General features: G+C 51.3%; 5 protein-coding genes across 5 annotated transcripts; 3 read left to right on the top strand and 2 right to left on the bottom strand.

Annotated features, from left to right (window-relative positions):
* Positions 1 to 582: 582 nt before the first annotated feature.
* On the bottom strand, positions 583 to 1,835 carry BDP55DRAFT_642506 (uncharacterized protein). The gene has a single exon (XM_060573458.1). The coding sequence runs from the start codon at positions 1,406 to 1,408 to the stop codon at positions 1,148 to 1,150; it is 261 nt and encodes an 86-aa protein (XP_060436079.1). The 5' UTR covers positions 1,409 to 1,835; the 3' UTR covers positions 583 to 1,147.
* Positions 1,836 to 2,077: 242 nt separating this feature from the next.
* Positions 2,078 to 3,237, top strand: BDP55DRAFT_126836 (uncharacterized protein). The gene has a single exon (XM_060565479.1). The coding sequence runs from the start codon at positions 2,460 to 2,462 to the stop codon at positions 3,153 to 3,155; it is 696 nt and encodes a 231-aa protein (XP_060436078.1). The 5' UTR covers positions 2,078 to 2,459; the 3' UTR covers positions 3,156 to 3,237.
* A 114-nt stretch (positions 3,238 to 3,351) lies between these two features.
* On the top strand, positions 3,352 to 4,186 carry BDP55DRAFT_540206 (bZIP transcription factor; the record flags this gene model as incomplete). Its single annotated transcript, XM_060568101.1, has 3 exons — positions 3,352 to 3,492; positions 3,553 to 3,738; positions 3,836 to 4,186. The coding sequence occupies 3 exons, from the start codon at positions 3,352 to 3,354 to the stop codon at positions 4,184 to 4,186; spliced, it is 678 nt and encodes a 225-aa protein (XP_060436077.1).
* A 6,934-nt stretch (positions 4,187 to 11,120) lies between these two features.
* BDP55DRAFT_689433 (uncharacterized protein) lies at positions 11,121 to 11,818 on the top strand (the record flags this gene model as incomplete). Its single annotated transcript, XM_060576738.1, has 3 exons — positions 11,121 to 11,154; positions 11,282 to 11,438; positions 11,566 to 11,818. The coding sequence occupies 3 exons, from the start codon at positions 11,121 to 11,123 to the stop codon at positions 11,816 to 11,818; spliced, it is 444 nt and encodes a 147-aa protein (XP_060436076.1).
* A 923-nt stretch (positions 11,819 to 12,741) lies between these two features.
* Positions 12,742 to 15,215, bottom strand: BDP55DRAFT_642485 (uncharacterized protein). Its single transcript, XM_060573457.1, has 5 exons — positions 14,821 to 15,215; positions 14,415 to 14,743; positions 13,488 to 14,347; positions 13,177 to 13,402; positions 12,742 to 13,102 (listed from the first exon to the last, which is right to left on the bottom strand). Exons 2-5 carry the CDS (start codon positions 14,739 to 14,741, stop codon positions 13,004 to 13,006), a joined length of 1,512 nt encoding a protein of 503 aa, XP_060436075.1. The 5' UTR covers positions 14,742 to 14,743; positions 14,821 to 15,215; the 3' UTR covers positions 12,742 to 13,003.
* Positions 15,216 to 15,454: the final 239 nt, after the last annotated feature.

Below are 15,454 nucleotides of genomic sequence, written 5' to 3'. Positions count from 1 at the left end.
ATTGACACCACGAGGTCATTACACGACTTGCGAGAAGCGACAGATCAGATCATGCTACAGAAAAGAAAGGGCGCGGCGTCTACCGACTCATTCAAGCCTCGTCTTTTTATCTCGCGAGCACAGAATACTAGGGCTGGGATAACGGTGATGAGCTGTTGGAAACGGCACATCAAGTCAAAAGCAGCTGTCTTCGAGGGAACGCCGGCACAACGTTGTAACCGGAGAACAACGCCCGCTAGTGCGGCGGAATTCCACTACAGAGGTCGCATGTTGTTCCGTTGAACGCCAATGGGCATGCTCATTGTTCATTCTCGGTATCCGACTTTCCTTACATCTTGGGCAATAGGTTCTTCAAAGGAACGAGGAAACTTTTTCCTTATTTTCAATGAGTCAAATCGCTTACTCGATACGATGCAAAACACCCAAGCCTCAAACGATTGAGTTGTGGCTGTGGTGGGGGCGATCCAAGCCTGTCTGCAATATCCCAAATACATCTGACAGACTAACAGGGCCACCGCTTATCAGATGGAGATCCGTGCAATGCACCGATGCTGCAAGAGCAAGGAACAACAAGGTCTCCAACCGTCGGTCCTTGCGAATTTCTTTAGACATGGATGGATGAGAAGACACCAAGTTCCCATGTGTTCCAATATGCCAATGTTGCAGAATCAGACCCCACGGCGTAGACCAACACCATCTATCTTGCGGATACTTGTCCATGATATGCACCCCCGGATTGAGAGGCCACTCTCGTAAGATTTGGGGAAAATTGGAGAATACGACAAATCCCATGTTACTTTCGCACCCTCTTTCTCTCTTTTCCTCGCATATTGTTCCACACCACTCACTCTATTGAGCATCCTGGCTAACTGAATGCGCCGTAAACCGAAGCACAACATCGCAATACCGACACAAGGTTCCTCGATACATATCGGTCAACTATGCCGTCTATCAAGAAGGAATGGGAGACGGGAGGGGATTGGCCATTCCGACGGAAATTAGGTTGGGAAGTGCGTATGGCATCCCACCAGTATCTCTCTTATGTCCTAGTGTAGGATCTCTAGCTGCCTCGCCCTAGCTCCGGCCGACGACCGAGTTAAAGTCTATCCAGCAGACGTCCAACCACCATCGACAGCTGACAGGCCCGTCACAACAGTTTTGACGTAAGGTGTCCGTTTGTTCGCAAGCAAGACTCGTGGAGGCTTCTATTGTTGGCACTGCGGAGTACCTTAGCTTTGGGTCCTGGGACCGGGCCAGCCTGGCAAGGCAACGATCCCCTGCGAAAGCTGCACTTACACGGTGAATGTGCCGCCATCCTGCATATCATTAATCGAAGGTGTGGTTCGTAACAAATTGCATACGGAAAGAACAGCAAACGCAGGCAGCCTCTTTTGGGCTTGCGTAGCATTGGCCACTCTTACCCAAGTTCGTGGGATTCGGAAGCATGCGAAGACTGTGCAACGTAGTCATCACTTTCGTCATATCGCTTTGGCACTGCTTCTTGCTGGAAGCCGACAACAACCCGCAGCCCCGAATCTGCGCCGGTTGTGACTGAGACGAACGCCCACAAGGACCTTTGTCATTGGCAAGGGGGCAAGTCGAAGCGTGTAACAGCCGCCACCATCAAGCAACTTTACATGTCATCAACCAAACATAACACCGCTCCATCCAATCTCGGAGTATGTCGTCCTGTCCTTCGCCCCAGCAGGCGACCCAATAAGGGAATTTGACGCACTGGGCATCTCATCTTCGAGATCCCCCCGAGAACGGCGAAAGAACGGCATGCATCAAGCTGCTGCCGCGTTATGCATACGCCCTTACTGTGCTGCCCCCACAGCTCAGTTCCAAATTGGGCTCCGCCCTTCTAGAGCGAGAAGTCTATCCAGAATAAAGCTTTGCTGCTGGGAAGCGGATCCCAAAAGGCGGGATTGCGACTCCTACGCTCGGCAGCAGCCCCCCCGGCTTACCACACCCCTCCCCTCCCTCCTCGGTCTTGGGCGACGTCGACAAATTCAGAGACTGCTTTGTGGTTCCAGCGACAGCCACGACTTGCACCTTCTGCATGCTGGATGGATTGGTTAACTCAGTAAGCTATGGATGAGACTGTAGAGAAGAATTCCAGACCGTTGGCCATGCAGCGTTGCCGTTGACTCGCAGCGAGCATGATTCTTTGGCACCGAAGAAGCGAGTCTAAGACAACTTTGGTGTCATCTACACCGAAGAGGAGACCGAAGAGGCGAGACCACAAATGTTTGCCTTTCCCAAATTTCTAACTTCTTCTCGTTGAAGCTAGGATCATGAAGATTCTAGCAGACCAGACGAAGAGGCTAGATCTGGCTGCGGCGATGCTTTCGTAAACCTGTCGTCTGAATTTTCGACTCGTCAGAATGAGAACCTGAACACGCAGAGTTATCCCAACTGGCCTACACACGGCGTCGTGGTCGAGAAGGCTCAGTATCATGCAACGGCGGCAGAGCCAAGGCTTAACGGCACCGCGTCGGCTTACTCGACCCCTCACCTCCGTCTTTGCGCACCGTCTCCCGTCCTGCCCCGTCAACCCGTTCGAATCTGGCTCCGTCTTGCTGGGGCCCCTCGCAACATCGCAGCCCGTTCGAAGCGGGTCCATGACAGATGCAAAAGAGACAGCAGCGGTCTCCATTCCCATCCCTGCCCGCACCACCATCATCCCTCCACCCGGTTCAAGCTCTTCGACCAGGCCCAGATGGCGGCGGCGGCGATTCTTCTTTCGCTCTTGGCTTCCCCATCACGCTAACCAGAACACCACACCAGGGACCAGGAACAAGGAGGGTGCGAGAGGGACTGCTATGCACCTAAGCAGCCCACGAGCTGGTGCGCTATCTGGGGGTCCAATCGACGACCCTGGCCTCCATTGGATTGTTGCGTTGCCGGTGTGTACGTTGTGGTCCTGGCAATGTCTGTCGAAATTTTGCTTACCTACGTACTTACGAACCAGAGGATACTGCTTTACACATGAGCATGTAGCTTCTGCCCTACTAACTAGTTTCCCCGAGTTCTGCTTGACGTACCGGCACCCTGTCCGGGACCTAGCTTTGTGTGGTGCGTCTCTTCTCGCATGCGTCGCGCCATATATATTTCCTCTCAGCCCGGTTGCAAAGCATCATTGTGTAGCTTAGTTCGCATTACACATCTCCTTCCGGACACACCTTTCCAGACGACGCGTTGCCCATCTACTTCCTCGTATATATCATCCCATTCTTCGCCCAGACTTGACAGCCCGTGGACCTCCAGACCAAATCGAATCAACCCGTTTACCACCTCATTCAACATATAACTTCCATGCCTCGCCCCACTGCCACTCAATCATTACACATGGATCACTCACTGCCACTCAACATATACGACGACATGGACGCCTTCTTAGATATGGAAGCACCATACGTCTATGACGAGACAGAGCAGTACCTGGACACTGCCAGTTCATCTGAGTCCACGAGCCCCATCATATCAACTGTGAGTCGTGACGCTTCCGTCGCAAGAAAGGAGTGTAAATTGACCAATGTGTTACCAAAGTTTGACATGACCTTTGTAAACGACTTCAATGGCACCGACCAAAGCATTTACCCAAGCCCAATGAGCTCCACCCGCGATACAGCATCACCTCAGCCTACCATGGACGAGAAAACTGGCACAACCAAGGGCCCGGCTAAGAGAAAGCGTGAAAACCGCTACAAGAATGCGCCCCCTTCGGTGCTCTCAGTAAGTTTCAGACCTGACGTCAACCCAGTATCTGCGCCGCCAGCACCAAACACATAAAATCAGACCACGGTAGAAGACTAACACAATCATCCAATAGCGTCGCCGAGCCCAAAACAGAGCCTCACAAAGAGCATACCGCGAGCGCAAAGATCAACGCATCAAGGATCTCGAAGTCATGCTCTCAGACCAGAAACAAAAGAATGACTCCCTTAGCCAGGCCTACTCCGCCCTCCATGCCGAGTTCCTCAAGATTCGGGGAGCGCACGCGAGGGCGGCGCAACACCAGCAACAACAGCAACATCAACACATGCCGCGACACCCAGCCGCGCCGGCAATGGCTTACGATCCGACGGGCGCCGCCCACATGGGCATGTCGTCACACCCCGGCGCAATGGAATTCGCGGACAACATGTTCATGTTTCAGGATATGCAGACTTACACCCTCTAAAGAGTGGGAAAAGCTGCCTTGAGAGAGAGGGGTCGGATAATGGTTAATCAAGCGAGCGGCAAGGGAAACGCAAAAAAAAAATGGCCGCGACAATATCCCACTCGTTTTCGAGAAAAGAACTGAAGATCGGATGCTCAAGATATGGACGCGCAATCGAATGACACGACTGTCAAAAACGTATGGATGGAATATGGCCGACTGGCTTGACGAATTTGGAGGTTCGCCTGATTTATTTCTCACACTCTCTGCTCATCACCTTTCCTTTTCTGGTTTCTTGTTACTTGCTTCGGGTCCCGGCGTGCTTGAGATTTCTGGCTCTATTATTAGATGGCAAACATGGGCTGGCAGGCATCGGACTTCATATTGTTTTGTTTCTTGTTACTTGGCGTTTCTTGGGAATATCGGAGTCTGGTACATAGTTCTCTTGATGATGATATGATGATGGGAGGCCATTCCGAGAGGAAAATCTTTCCCCGCATTCGTATGTCACGATGCGCAAATTAGTCATTTTACACACTCGTTCAAAGAGGGGGGGAAGAAGGCTCGGATGGGGAGGGAATGGGAAAGGAAACTTTAGGGAAGTTTAGTCGAAAGCAGAATATGAAATGACACGTGAGATTCCCATCCTTTCAAGACTGCGCATTTTCCAAATCTCCTTTTCGTGGGATTCTCAGAGTTTGGGACTAGTACAGGCAACCCCGCAACTCAATGACGATAAAATCGTACAAGAGTCCCCGGTCTATTGAGTTTCCTCGGTCAGAGACCTTGTTTTTCCCCTCTTAATTATTTCTCCTCGGTCTGCATGGCCGAAAGAGGCGGGGGGCAGAGAGGACCACGGGCGTGGGTTCGGTCTCTATCTGGGTCTTGATAACCTTGTTCAGCTGGGAGATGGGGGTTTGCGTTTAAAAATATCACCATGCTAAGGCGCAGCGGAGAGGGAGGGTGGGTTGTAGATCATTGTCTCAATGCAGTATGAGCGAGGTTCTTGATGGGATACTTACATGTAGTTCTGGAATGGGTTGGATGGATGGCAGATGTTTTTCCCTTTCCTGAGTTCGAGTTGTTGGAGGAGGGCAAGGTGTGTGGTATGCGTGGCTTTGCCGAAATTCTCGTGGGAATAACCCAGCTCCGGGCGGAGGTATGAACCTCTCAAGCTTTTGGGGGCTTCTGCAATTGGCTCAATGGGATAAAATCCGTCAACCGTTGGGCAAGAACGGCCGGCAACGAGAAAAAAAAGGTAAAATTAAAGAAAGAAAAGGCTTGTTGGACCCCATTCCAGTCTAGCCTATACCTTCACCTTACCGGCAGTGCAAGCCGTTTGTTTGCATATACACCTTGCCTTCAGCCCTGTTAAACCCGTGCGTGGATGGAGGGAGGAGATCTTTCAAAGCGGGATGTTACTCATCCACCGACTCACGTCAGCACCCTGTTCGACGACAACGACATTTTTAGCCTCGTTCCTTTTTGGGGTCCAAAGATGTTGCGAGCAAGCAAGCAAGATGACTGGCTCCCGGCGCCGGTTTCGTTGCCTTGCCCTCCTAGTTGATTCTATTTCTCTCATGATGTTAAGCTTTGCAGACCATCTCAGTTTGAGACGTTCGTACATGTAACCTGGAGATATCTAAGCCTCCCTGTTTATGCGTAAAACGTGAAGCTTTTCTTGAAGAACTAGATGCTTGAAGCACTTCAAAAGCGCGCTTGCGTTGAAACGTGTGGCTGTGAAGGGAACGCGACTAGGCCGTTGGTCCTTCTCCTTGGTTATTCTTGGTATTTGCGTGGAGCGCCGCAAACTCGTGGTTGTTCAGCTCGTGGCAAATTGTTTGAGATGATCCGAGATAGCTTGAAGACCCCGAAATTTTGGGTTTTCCGTTTCTTTCGGCAGTGTATGGCTTACGTTGACATCTTACATGAACACTCATCAATCTTAGAGAGTGGCGTTGTAATGGCCGTGCTTGGTCTTAGTATGGGATGAATGGTGGTTCTGCCTCTTCGCTGCCCTTGTCGCAGGGATATAGATTCGCGTTGTTGGGCATGAAGGTGTCGATGTTCGGAAGCTGCCGACACGTTGTTAAATTGTGTCAGACTCCAAACTCAGTACAATTCGGATAGCGTTTGATAGGTAATCAATCTCTTGATTCCATCACCAACTTGACTTGTACGCTACATCTGCATCAAAGGTAATCCGGCTGCCTACTCCGACGTCAGTGGCGGAAGAGATTTCGGATTGCTGCATGTATATCCAAATGTTTGAGTACCCATGAATTCACTCGCATGTAGTAGGTCGGATGAGTAATTCGGAGCTCGGGATGCCATGTTGCTTCTTACTGGCCTTCAGCTATCTCGGTTTCTCGGGAACTCCGAAGGTGATTTGACGACCCTTTGTCACGCTGACATCCACATTGCTGGGGTCGAAAGATTTCCCAACCAGTCATCGTAAAGACAACAGCTAATTTAGACTAGACGTCATGTTGTCAGTAAACTGCGAAGACTAAGGGAATCAATACTGGACTGGAATCGCATGTCAATATCAACTGATTCGGATATAGATCAAGCCTGGCAACTTTGCCTTGCAGTGAAATGCTCGGGTTCAATGATACTGGATCAGACATCATTTCATCATCGCCATCAACGGCATCAAAATCTCTCACTCCCTATACCCGGCTTAGCATTCATACTCTTTTATCATAAGTTATCTTCAAGACGATGTGATGGATCTCAGGCGACATAACAGCTGGAAACAGTGTCTGAGCACCTCGTCTCATGAATACTTCGGTGACTTTGACGAAATAGTGAACAACGCGGAAGGAAAGTCTGATTAATGGTATGGGAAGATTGCGAGTTCTGATTATACCATACAAGGCCGCTGATCAATGTGATAGCATCTTACATCATGTCACCAGAGTATACATATTGGCCAGTTGAATCAGTAGTATTTCAAGACTTCGAGCTCACATCTAAATGATTTCCTGTCTCATCCGATAGAACGGCGGAAAGAGACACTAGCATCGGTGTGCAACTGATGGCTAACGAAGGTTCCTTATAAAGACTTGTGCTAAGCTCAAGCTCACAATTCAATAGCTATCGTCTGCTAGTCAAAGGGCATTTCGCTCTGCCATTAAAAAAACATGGCCATGTGCTCCAACCGGCACAGGCCTTTTTGCGCTTGAAGTGTGTTGTTGCCCCTTAGTGGACATAAGTGCAAGAAACCGCATTGATTTGAAGGCAGGAATCATACACCATTGAAATTGATGTTTTCTGCGGGCATTCTAGGCAGGAGAAGAGTCCGCGTCTCAGCGCAGATCCATGGAACCAAACAAGCAAGGTTCTCCGAAGTCCTGGATGAGAGATATCTGAGATACTACAAACCTACGAGCAGAAATATCTCTTCCATTGATATCAGTGAATCCTTATTTGCCTGATATCAACAGTGTGATGTATCCAAGCTCAGCTCGGTCAAAGGAGGAGGTGAGTCTCATCAAGTCATTCTCGAGGGCCTACTAGTTAATGATCATCTATCGACCCACTGCCGAGTCAACTCTACTGCGTAGGCAGGAACACCAACAGACCCAATTGCTAACGTAAGTTATAGACTAGGAGAACGACGAGCGCGAAAGGCTTCAAGGGGTGAAAAACATATTAGTACAAGTTGCGAGTGTCTTGTCCGGCTTCGCCTCGGCTGATCTAGGTGTACACTAAGCAATTCATCAAGGCAAGTCACGGGCAGTGATGACAGAGTGTCCCGAGACCGAGGGTAAGAGGCAACGTGTCTCCAAGGTTTGGAAAGCAAAGTCTGGTTAGTTGAGTCCTATGTGACGCGAAAGTCATCGTTCCAAAACCGATTCGATCCTGTGGACAACAGCCTTTTGCGTAAGTGACGCCTCTCGGACTGGATGCAACGCAATAGAGCTAGAAACTTCTACATAACAACATTGCAACGAGCAATTCGTGATAAGGGGAACAATCCTGATTGAATGACGGGTAGGGATTGCGTGAGAATAAGCTCGGGGAAGTAGAGGGTGAGGTCCTGAGTCAATCATTGTAACGTAGAATTCCAGCGAAGCTTTGATGACTCGATCACGACGACGCAGCTCAGCAGATCTTGTTGCTGACCAGAAAAGGGTTGAGACCCCTAGACAAGCTGTCGTGATAACGGACTTGACTCACACAATCTTTGGCAATACCAGGTCGAGACTGTTCGATACGAGGGCAGAAGTGGAACAATCACGGCATGAAGGTCACGGGACCCGTGGAGAAGCTGAGGCATGGCCGCTTGCGTCGAGCTCCATCGATAATGACCGGACCCCGCTATAAAATGAGGCAGTTCGGGATTATGAGCACTCCGAAATCGCCTGCCATTCACACTACCTGCCAATTCAGCCTTCGTGACTCTAGAATCTTGTAAACATATTCCGCAATCGTCAGCATGACCTTAGAATCCACATATGCTGATAGTATTATCTGGCCCGCAGAAGATAGAGCCCCAGATAGATACGACGGTAGATCCGGACCAGATAAAGTCAATAGGGCCGAGAGGTACGTAGTAAAGCCTAGCAAACGGAGCCGGAGATCTTTAGAACTTGGACCCGGCCCCCATTAGCCGGTTATAAACTGACGAATGGGATGACAGCCTTGATGGGAATGCGGCAGGTATTAGATGCGATACACGTCAAGCTTGAAGCGCGCCGTCGAGACAACCAGCCTGCAGGGTAGATCAGAGGAGTGGTGCCAAGTGCACAGACGGCGGGGAACCGATTCGTGCGAGTCAGGGTGCTAACCTGTACAAGCTGTCAACCAGTGGACGGGGCCGAGAGAGAGAGAGAGAGAGAGAGAAAGATGATCTCTCTGCTGCTCGTGAACTCTCCGATTCAAGCGCCGCATCGAAGCTGTGAATCCAATATTCTCTATAGTTGGAAGGTAGTTGAGTCAGAGCAGGCTTCAGCGTGGGATGTATTGCGAGATCGGGGGGAGGCGAAGTTCGGTTCGAGGAATCAAGAGAGCTCTACTGCGTAGAAAGCTCTCCGCCTGAGCCGGGTGGGGGCCATTGGTCAATTGACTCGGACCTGACGAGCTTGGCCGGTCCAGGGGTTTCGGGGACCGAGATTGAAACGCGGAATTCCAGGTCATACGGCCAATTCCCCGCGAAATGCAGCGGCATCTTAGACTTGTTGGGACGGGATTCCTTGGGGTCCAAGGTCCGGAATCGAGGTTGTGGCAGCTGACGATGAAGAGGACCCATTGGAAATCCCCATCAAGCTGGAAGCTGAGCAGTTTCTCGCGGAGCTTCAAGAGGTCTCCGTGAGGCAGTACCTATGCGTTAGGTAAAACCAACGGGTAGAAAGGAGGCGTGGGGCCTGGGAAGTGGAAAACGGAAGGCAGAGGGCAGCCACCGAGCATGAGCATGATCATGTGCCCCATTGATGCAGCTTGCCGCGATGGAGTCGTTGCAAGGCGCCATGCTCAGGCCAGAATAGCGAAGCTGGCACATTGGTCCAAACGAAGCACGAAAGAAGCTGCCTCAGCCACACGTGCCGGCCTGGGCCCCGACCTCGGAACCAAGCAGCAGAATGGCACAAACGAGGCCCTTGCGGCGTTGCCTTGCAGGAATGTATGTAAACAAACGAAGAAGAATCGGTTGAGCAAACGACGACGGCAACGACGACGACTGACTGAGAGACAAAAAAGGAAGCAGCCGGGGTGAGACGACACTGACGATGGGCAGTTTTGGATCAGTTGCGGCCCCGAAATGGCTCGATGGCAGGGGTTCGTAGGTACTGGTCTCGTGCTGCTCCGGTACTTGGCTGGGCGCTGCGACACAGTGGCTTGGACGATGTACCGGGTTAGCGGCGGTTGGTACTGAGGTATCCACTACCCCGCAATCTGGCCATCCGTCCCAGCTGCACGCTCGTACCTGAGACCCCGGATCCGAGTGGGCCCCCTTTGCGTCACTGTGCTCCCGTGGTCAATCAGTCATGACTGGGAATCTGTCAGAAGAAGGAGCCAGTGTTCTTTGAGGAAGGAACAATTGGAAACAGCTCTCATAGAAGGAAGGAAGTCAATGTTGGACGGTCCAAGGTAGTAAGCCTGCCTGTTAGCAAGGACCCCAAACGACTTGGATGAGAGGGAGGGATAGTAGGTAGGTAGAGCAAAGGAAAGGTGAAGCGTGGAGCTATGTGGTGTTGGGGACCAGCCGGCCAGCAAAGACAACAGATTCCCTACCGGTAGTCTCCAATGCCTCAATGCCGCGAATACGTACAATAAAAAGGTGGCATAATGAAGGTTTGGTCTGGCGTCAGTCCACGTCCATCTCCACTCCCGGCCACTCCCAGTCCATGCCGGCCGGTCCCCCCGTAAGGTAGTCCACCTCAGTGTCCCAGTGGCACCCCGTCCCCCTTGGGTGTGCGGCGTGCCTTTCCTCGTCCAGCTCCTGCCGTCCTGATGTGCTTCCCTTGCAGCAGCAGCCCCTCCGTCCGTTGCATCAAGTCACGCGATCCAACTTTCCCAAAGGAACCCCCAGCCGTTCCGGACCTGCTCGACACTTCCCCCCTTGGAATTGTCGCCCCATTGGGCAAGCTATCTGATGATCGCGTGATGTGATAGGCTGCCATTCCTCTCGAGCCTTCGTCCTTTAAAAGCATCTTGAGTAGCTCTCCTCATCTACATATCTTCCCCTCCTCCCCTCCATCATCCTCACATCACAACAACTCATCAAGCTATTCCTTAAACCATCGAATCAACTCATCAACCACGATCAACTCTGACCAACCCCAACCACCGAACAACCTCTCCAATCTCGACTCGCTCTTCTTGAACCCTCTCAAGCACTTTGCACACTTACAACCACCCTTGAACAACGCCAATCCCATCAAGAGTAAGTAGCCCGTTCCCCTCCCAATACTGTGAAGCCCACCTGCCCCGCATCACCATTCCTTCCGTGATGCTCTTACCCATCATTACCGGCTTGTACGCTGGTCCATTGTCGACTTGAACATCAACCCTGTTGATGGTCAATGTCCGCTTCCTGGGTCTTGCTGTCTTCGTCCCAATTCTTGAATTCATGGTACCTGGCATCATCTTTGACTAACACACCCTTCTCAGTGACTCGATCTCACAAGTACAACGACCGTGACCACGCCGGCCTGGCTGACGGTACTGCCTCTCCCCAAGAGCACTTGCCTCGCTACTTTGCGAAGCACGGCCATGAGGGCGTCGATCCCAAGAAGGTGAAGAAGAACGGTGGTGGCAGAAGCAATTGGTAAGTTTGGACCCCCTCTACCCCACTTACACACGCCCTTCTTGGCAACTTCAAAGCACCAACGTTTCCTGCCAACGCACGTCGACTTGACCGGATAGATCCAATTGCTGACTTTCATGTCTCACAGGGGCAATGCTGGCGAGGAAGTCATTGACGAGGACTTCCGTTTCACTAACGCTCGCCGTCGCACCAACAGCAGTGGCTTCGCCGATAACATCGGTGCCTTCAAGACCAAATTCGACGTCAACGAGCCTGAGCCCGTCTTTGAGGAGTCCATACACGGCCCCTCCGAGGAGGACGGCGAGGACCTCACCAAGACCGAGTCCTCCGAAAGTGGTCGCTCTTCCACCTACGATGATGAGAAGGTCACCAAGCACTAATTATACGACCGTGATGTCTCTTACTCGGGTGCAATTACTCTCATAACCGCTATCCGGCACGGCAGTCAATGTTTACTTAACAGCTTTTCTTGTTCGTCCTACGAACTATGTTAACGACGAACACTACAACACAAACAAACATCACATCACATCATGCAATGGGAGGACATTTTTTTTGATTTGCTTCAGTTATCTCTCTTTCGAAATGGATTCGGCGAGATATGGCTTTGTATTTCGAGGAACAGAACGGAGATCTAGGGGGATCTCCGCTCGAAAGATTGACTGCCTCGGTGGCGGATGACAGTATGCATCACGAACTTGTTATGACCTGGCGACAACAGTGTCGCCCTTGTATTATCACAAATCAAACGGCCAATGATCTAAGTAATGGATCCATGCCTTGTACCAAACTCCGTCGCACTCTTTGCTCGTGATGCATCGCGTGAATGGCCACTACCGCTTACTCGATCTGAAAGGCTAGGCGATATCATCGCTCTATGAACCTTCCACGCGTATGTTGACTAACAGTCTTCTAGCTCTCAGATATGCAGCGTATACTCTCCGAACCGCTCACAGAAACGTGAGGGGCATTCCCATCATGGCTGTGGAGAGGTAGACGCGGATCAAGGACGTGTCCCAAACCTACAGCAATCCCTTGCCCACCTTACATGTATGTTAGACAAAGAGCCTCCAGCTCACGGACAGAAACCGCGAATCAACACGCATTCAGGAGCTAATGCTCTATAGGTTCTCAGCAAGGACGGCAGTCGAACGTAAATCTTTCTGAGGTATCTAGCAACTTTGGACCAGTCCGAGCTGCTGGGCAGTGACGCTTTCCTGGCACAGAACATGACTACCAGCCTAGACAAGGTATCACCACGCCGTCACTTCCCCAGAACATATATCTGCCAGAATGATTTCAATTCAGCCTAATGTGAGCAATCAATAGTGAGCAAGCAAACTTGCAGACCGCTTCTAATCATAAGCACTATCAGGATGCAAATGTCCTCGCCGTGTCTACCTTGCCTTATGTCCCCCTCAATCCGCGGGCCGCGTCTTCTGAGTTCCTCGTCCTAACCCCTCATCGCCAGCTGAGCAACCCCTTTACACCACCAACACCATGACGAAACAGAACTGCAACCCCCGCTTTTGAGCCACTCTCGGAAACTACGAACCTCTCACCACTCAACTCCAAGCACACACAGCCGCTCGACAAACGGGGACTAGCCGAATGTCAAAGTAAAACGGGCGTACAGCATTTGCTCCTCCAAGATTCGGAGTCCACTGGCATCCTTCAAGGTAAGCTCTTTCCATGAATCTATGGGACGAGGGGAAGAAGGAAGTGGAAGTGACTTCACCTCGCCCGCTGCCTCCGGCTCCGCGTTCGCCGTGTCGCTTGACTCGATGGTGGGGAAGAAGAGCTCACTCCAAGCCTGGTCACTCCAGACAAGCTTCCCTTGTGCAGCGTAGCCTGTTTCGTCTGCCAGGATACCCATGATTCGGGGATTGAGAACGAGGGGCCTTTCCTGCAAGCAGTTATTGCATGTCGCAGACGTTTGGTTTGCATATAGGGGAACTCCACAACTAAAGCAGGTAGATCCGTCAGCTATGGTGCTCTTCTCCATTGCTGCGAGCAGACTTGACTCAGAGAGGAAGGACTCATCCTCACCACTCTATGCAGCAAAGCATCTTTCTGCGACTAAGACCCAGCAGGTCTATACCGAGTATGGTGAGGTTCAACTTCCCGGTGAAGTCACTAGCCGGGTCAGCGCGAGCGAAGTCGTCCACTTCGGCCATGGTGAAGAGCGCCTGAACTGGTCCATGAACAGCTCCTTCTGCATTCCATATATCTCTGGGAAATTGCATATACACACTCTCCTTCTTGACTCTCTTCACCACCCACTGTCGAAGCCACTTGGCGTCCTGGAAGTCCGGGTCGACATCAATCAAGGTATTGCGGCCAAGACCGATGCTGGCGTTCGTCGGTGCTGACTTGTTGTCCCGTGGGGCTACAAATTTCGGACTCGTGAAGAGTAGCATTGTCTCGTTAGGCTTCCAGAATCTGGCAGAGTTGGCCTTGTCTTCCCAGAGAGTCAACACGCAACGGGCGGTATCGTCCCAGACCGTGATCTCGAGAAGTTCCAGCTCTCTCGAGCGGTCTTTCGTCACAACACGTTTCCGAGATCCAATACTTTTGACGCAGACAATAATTCGAGCCCCTGCAGTGTCATGCCCCGTCTTGAGGTATTGACAAAGAGTCATCAAGCCTGGAAGTGGCTTGGGGTCCTGTTTGCCTTGGTCGCATTCCAAAGGCGTTCTGTAGAGTTGTTGGTTTTCGACAGTGTCCGGGAGAAACTGAATGAACTGCCTAGTGCCAACGTCCACCGGATTGATAGGCGTGTACGTGGTCACATATGGCATGCTGGCGTGGTGTGAACCTCCTGTGCTTCCTACCCAAGTCGCCCATATGGTGACGAGCTGTCCAATTACCAGAAGTGATGCTGGAATCCCGATTGGGATGACCTTGACCTATGTAAAGGAATCAGCCCGGTCCTGCTCAAGGGTAGTTCACGAGAGGGAAGGAGGTGTTAAATACTGCTATTGCACCGGTTCCATCAACGACAATTAGCTGATGTGCCGGGCGGCTGTAGTTGTTCTTAGAGTCGAGGAGAGCCGGTGTGTAATTGACGACGCGGCCAGTGAAGCATATGCGATTTGGGCCCGGCTCAATCTGCCCAATACGCACCTCCAAGTACTCTTCCGACGGGTTCCAAATCCGGTCAAGGGGGTGGTGTCCGGACTCTATTTCTGCTTGGGTAAAGCCGTCGATTCGCGGTGGTCCCGCTCTATCTCTCGAAGCATTGTGAGGCGTTGTCGAAACCTCCCTTGGAAAGAACGTTTGGATGGAGGAAGCCGACATCATACCTATCGCTTCGGGAGGATGGAATACGCATTAGTTATGGAGATGTCTAGGGTGATGATGGTCCATTGAAGAAGACTACCTTGAGTGAAGGAAATTTCTCTCGATGGGATATGGTAGAAGCGCTTCGTACTACCAGGTACTTACCACAGCAGGAGGGTTTCCCAATCCTATCGTTCACAGGAAGGAGCCACTGCCTGGTCTGCGCCTGCCTCCCCCATTCTAAGATCTGGAAAGCGGAAAGATGTCATCAACGTTCTTGCCGTGGGTCTGTATCTCAAAACGTAAATGGAATTGACACCTTAAATTCTCGGATACCAGGTCGTAGTATTATCAAGCTCGCATTTCGGTATTAAGATCAAAGACGTCAGATCCAGAAAGAAACCCGGACATGCGTAGCTTCCAAGTAATGGCATGTGGAGAGGGTCAACAGTACCATCCAAATGCCCGGATATTTCGTATTGGGGTGAGTGGAAGCAACCTGCTGCGGGCAACCCGGGCTTCTACAGACCGAATGCCCGTGAGGGCTGTTTGTGATTGAATGAGTGGCTATTGTGGCATCGTCACCTACGAACAAAGCAGTGGGGGAAGTAAGCTGTTTGCATCACCACAAACAACGCCCAGCCAAATCAAGAGTGGTCAGAGCGGCCACGATATTTCAAATATTTATTGATCTCTACCGCACCTCGGGGATGTAGGGTTTACTATCTCACATC

Source organism: Colletotrichum godetiae, assembly GCF_030913485.1.
Source record: "Colletotrichum godetiae strain CBS 193.32 chromosome Unknown BDP55scaffold_2, whole genome shotgun sequence".
Taxonomy (NCBI): Eukaryota; Fungi; Ascomycota; class Sordariomycetes; order Glomerellales; family Glomerellaceae; genus Colletotrichum; species Colletotrichum godetiae.
This window is presented reverse-complemented; position numbering and strand designations above follow the sequence as displayed.

Bases quoted from the DNA above. Each gene is read 5' to 3' on its own strand.
- BDP55DRAFT_642506 (XM_060573458.1), bottom strand. From the start codon at position 1,408: ATGCTACGCAAGCCCAAAAGAGGCTGCCTGCGTTTGCTGTTCTTTCCG.
- BDP55DRAFT_126836 (XM_060565479.1), top strand. From the start codon at position 2,460: ATGCAACGGCGGCAGAGCCAAGGCTTAACGGCACCGCGTCGGCTTACT.
- BDP55DRAFT_642485 (XM_060573457.1), bottom strand. From the start codon at position 14,741: ATGATGTCGGCTTCCTCCATCCAAACGTTCTTTCCAAGGGAGGTTTCG. The intron at 14,348-14,414 runs GTATTTAACACC...TCCTTTACATAG, and splicing joins ATGGAACCGGTGCAATAGCA to GTCAAGGTCATCCCAATCGG. The intron at 13,103-13,176 runs GTGAAGTCACTT...GAAGGATGCCAG, and splicing joins AGCCGGAGGCAGCGGGCGAG to TGGACTCCGAATCTTGGAGG.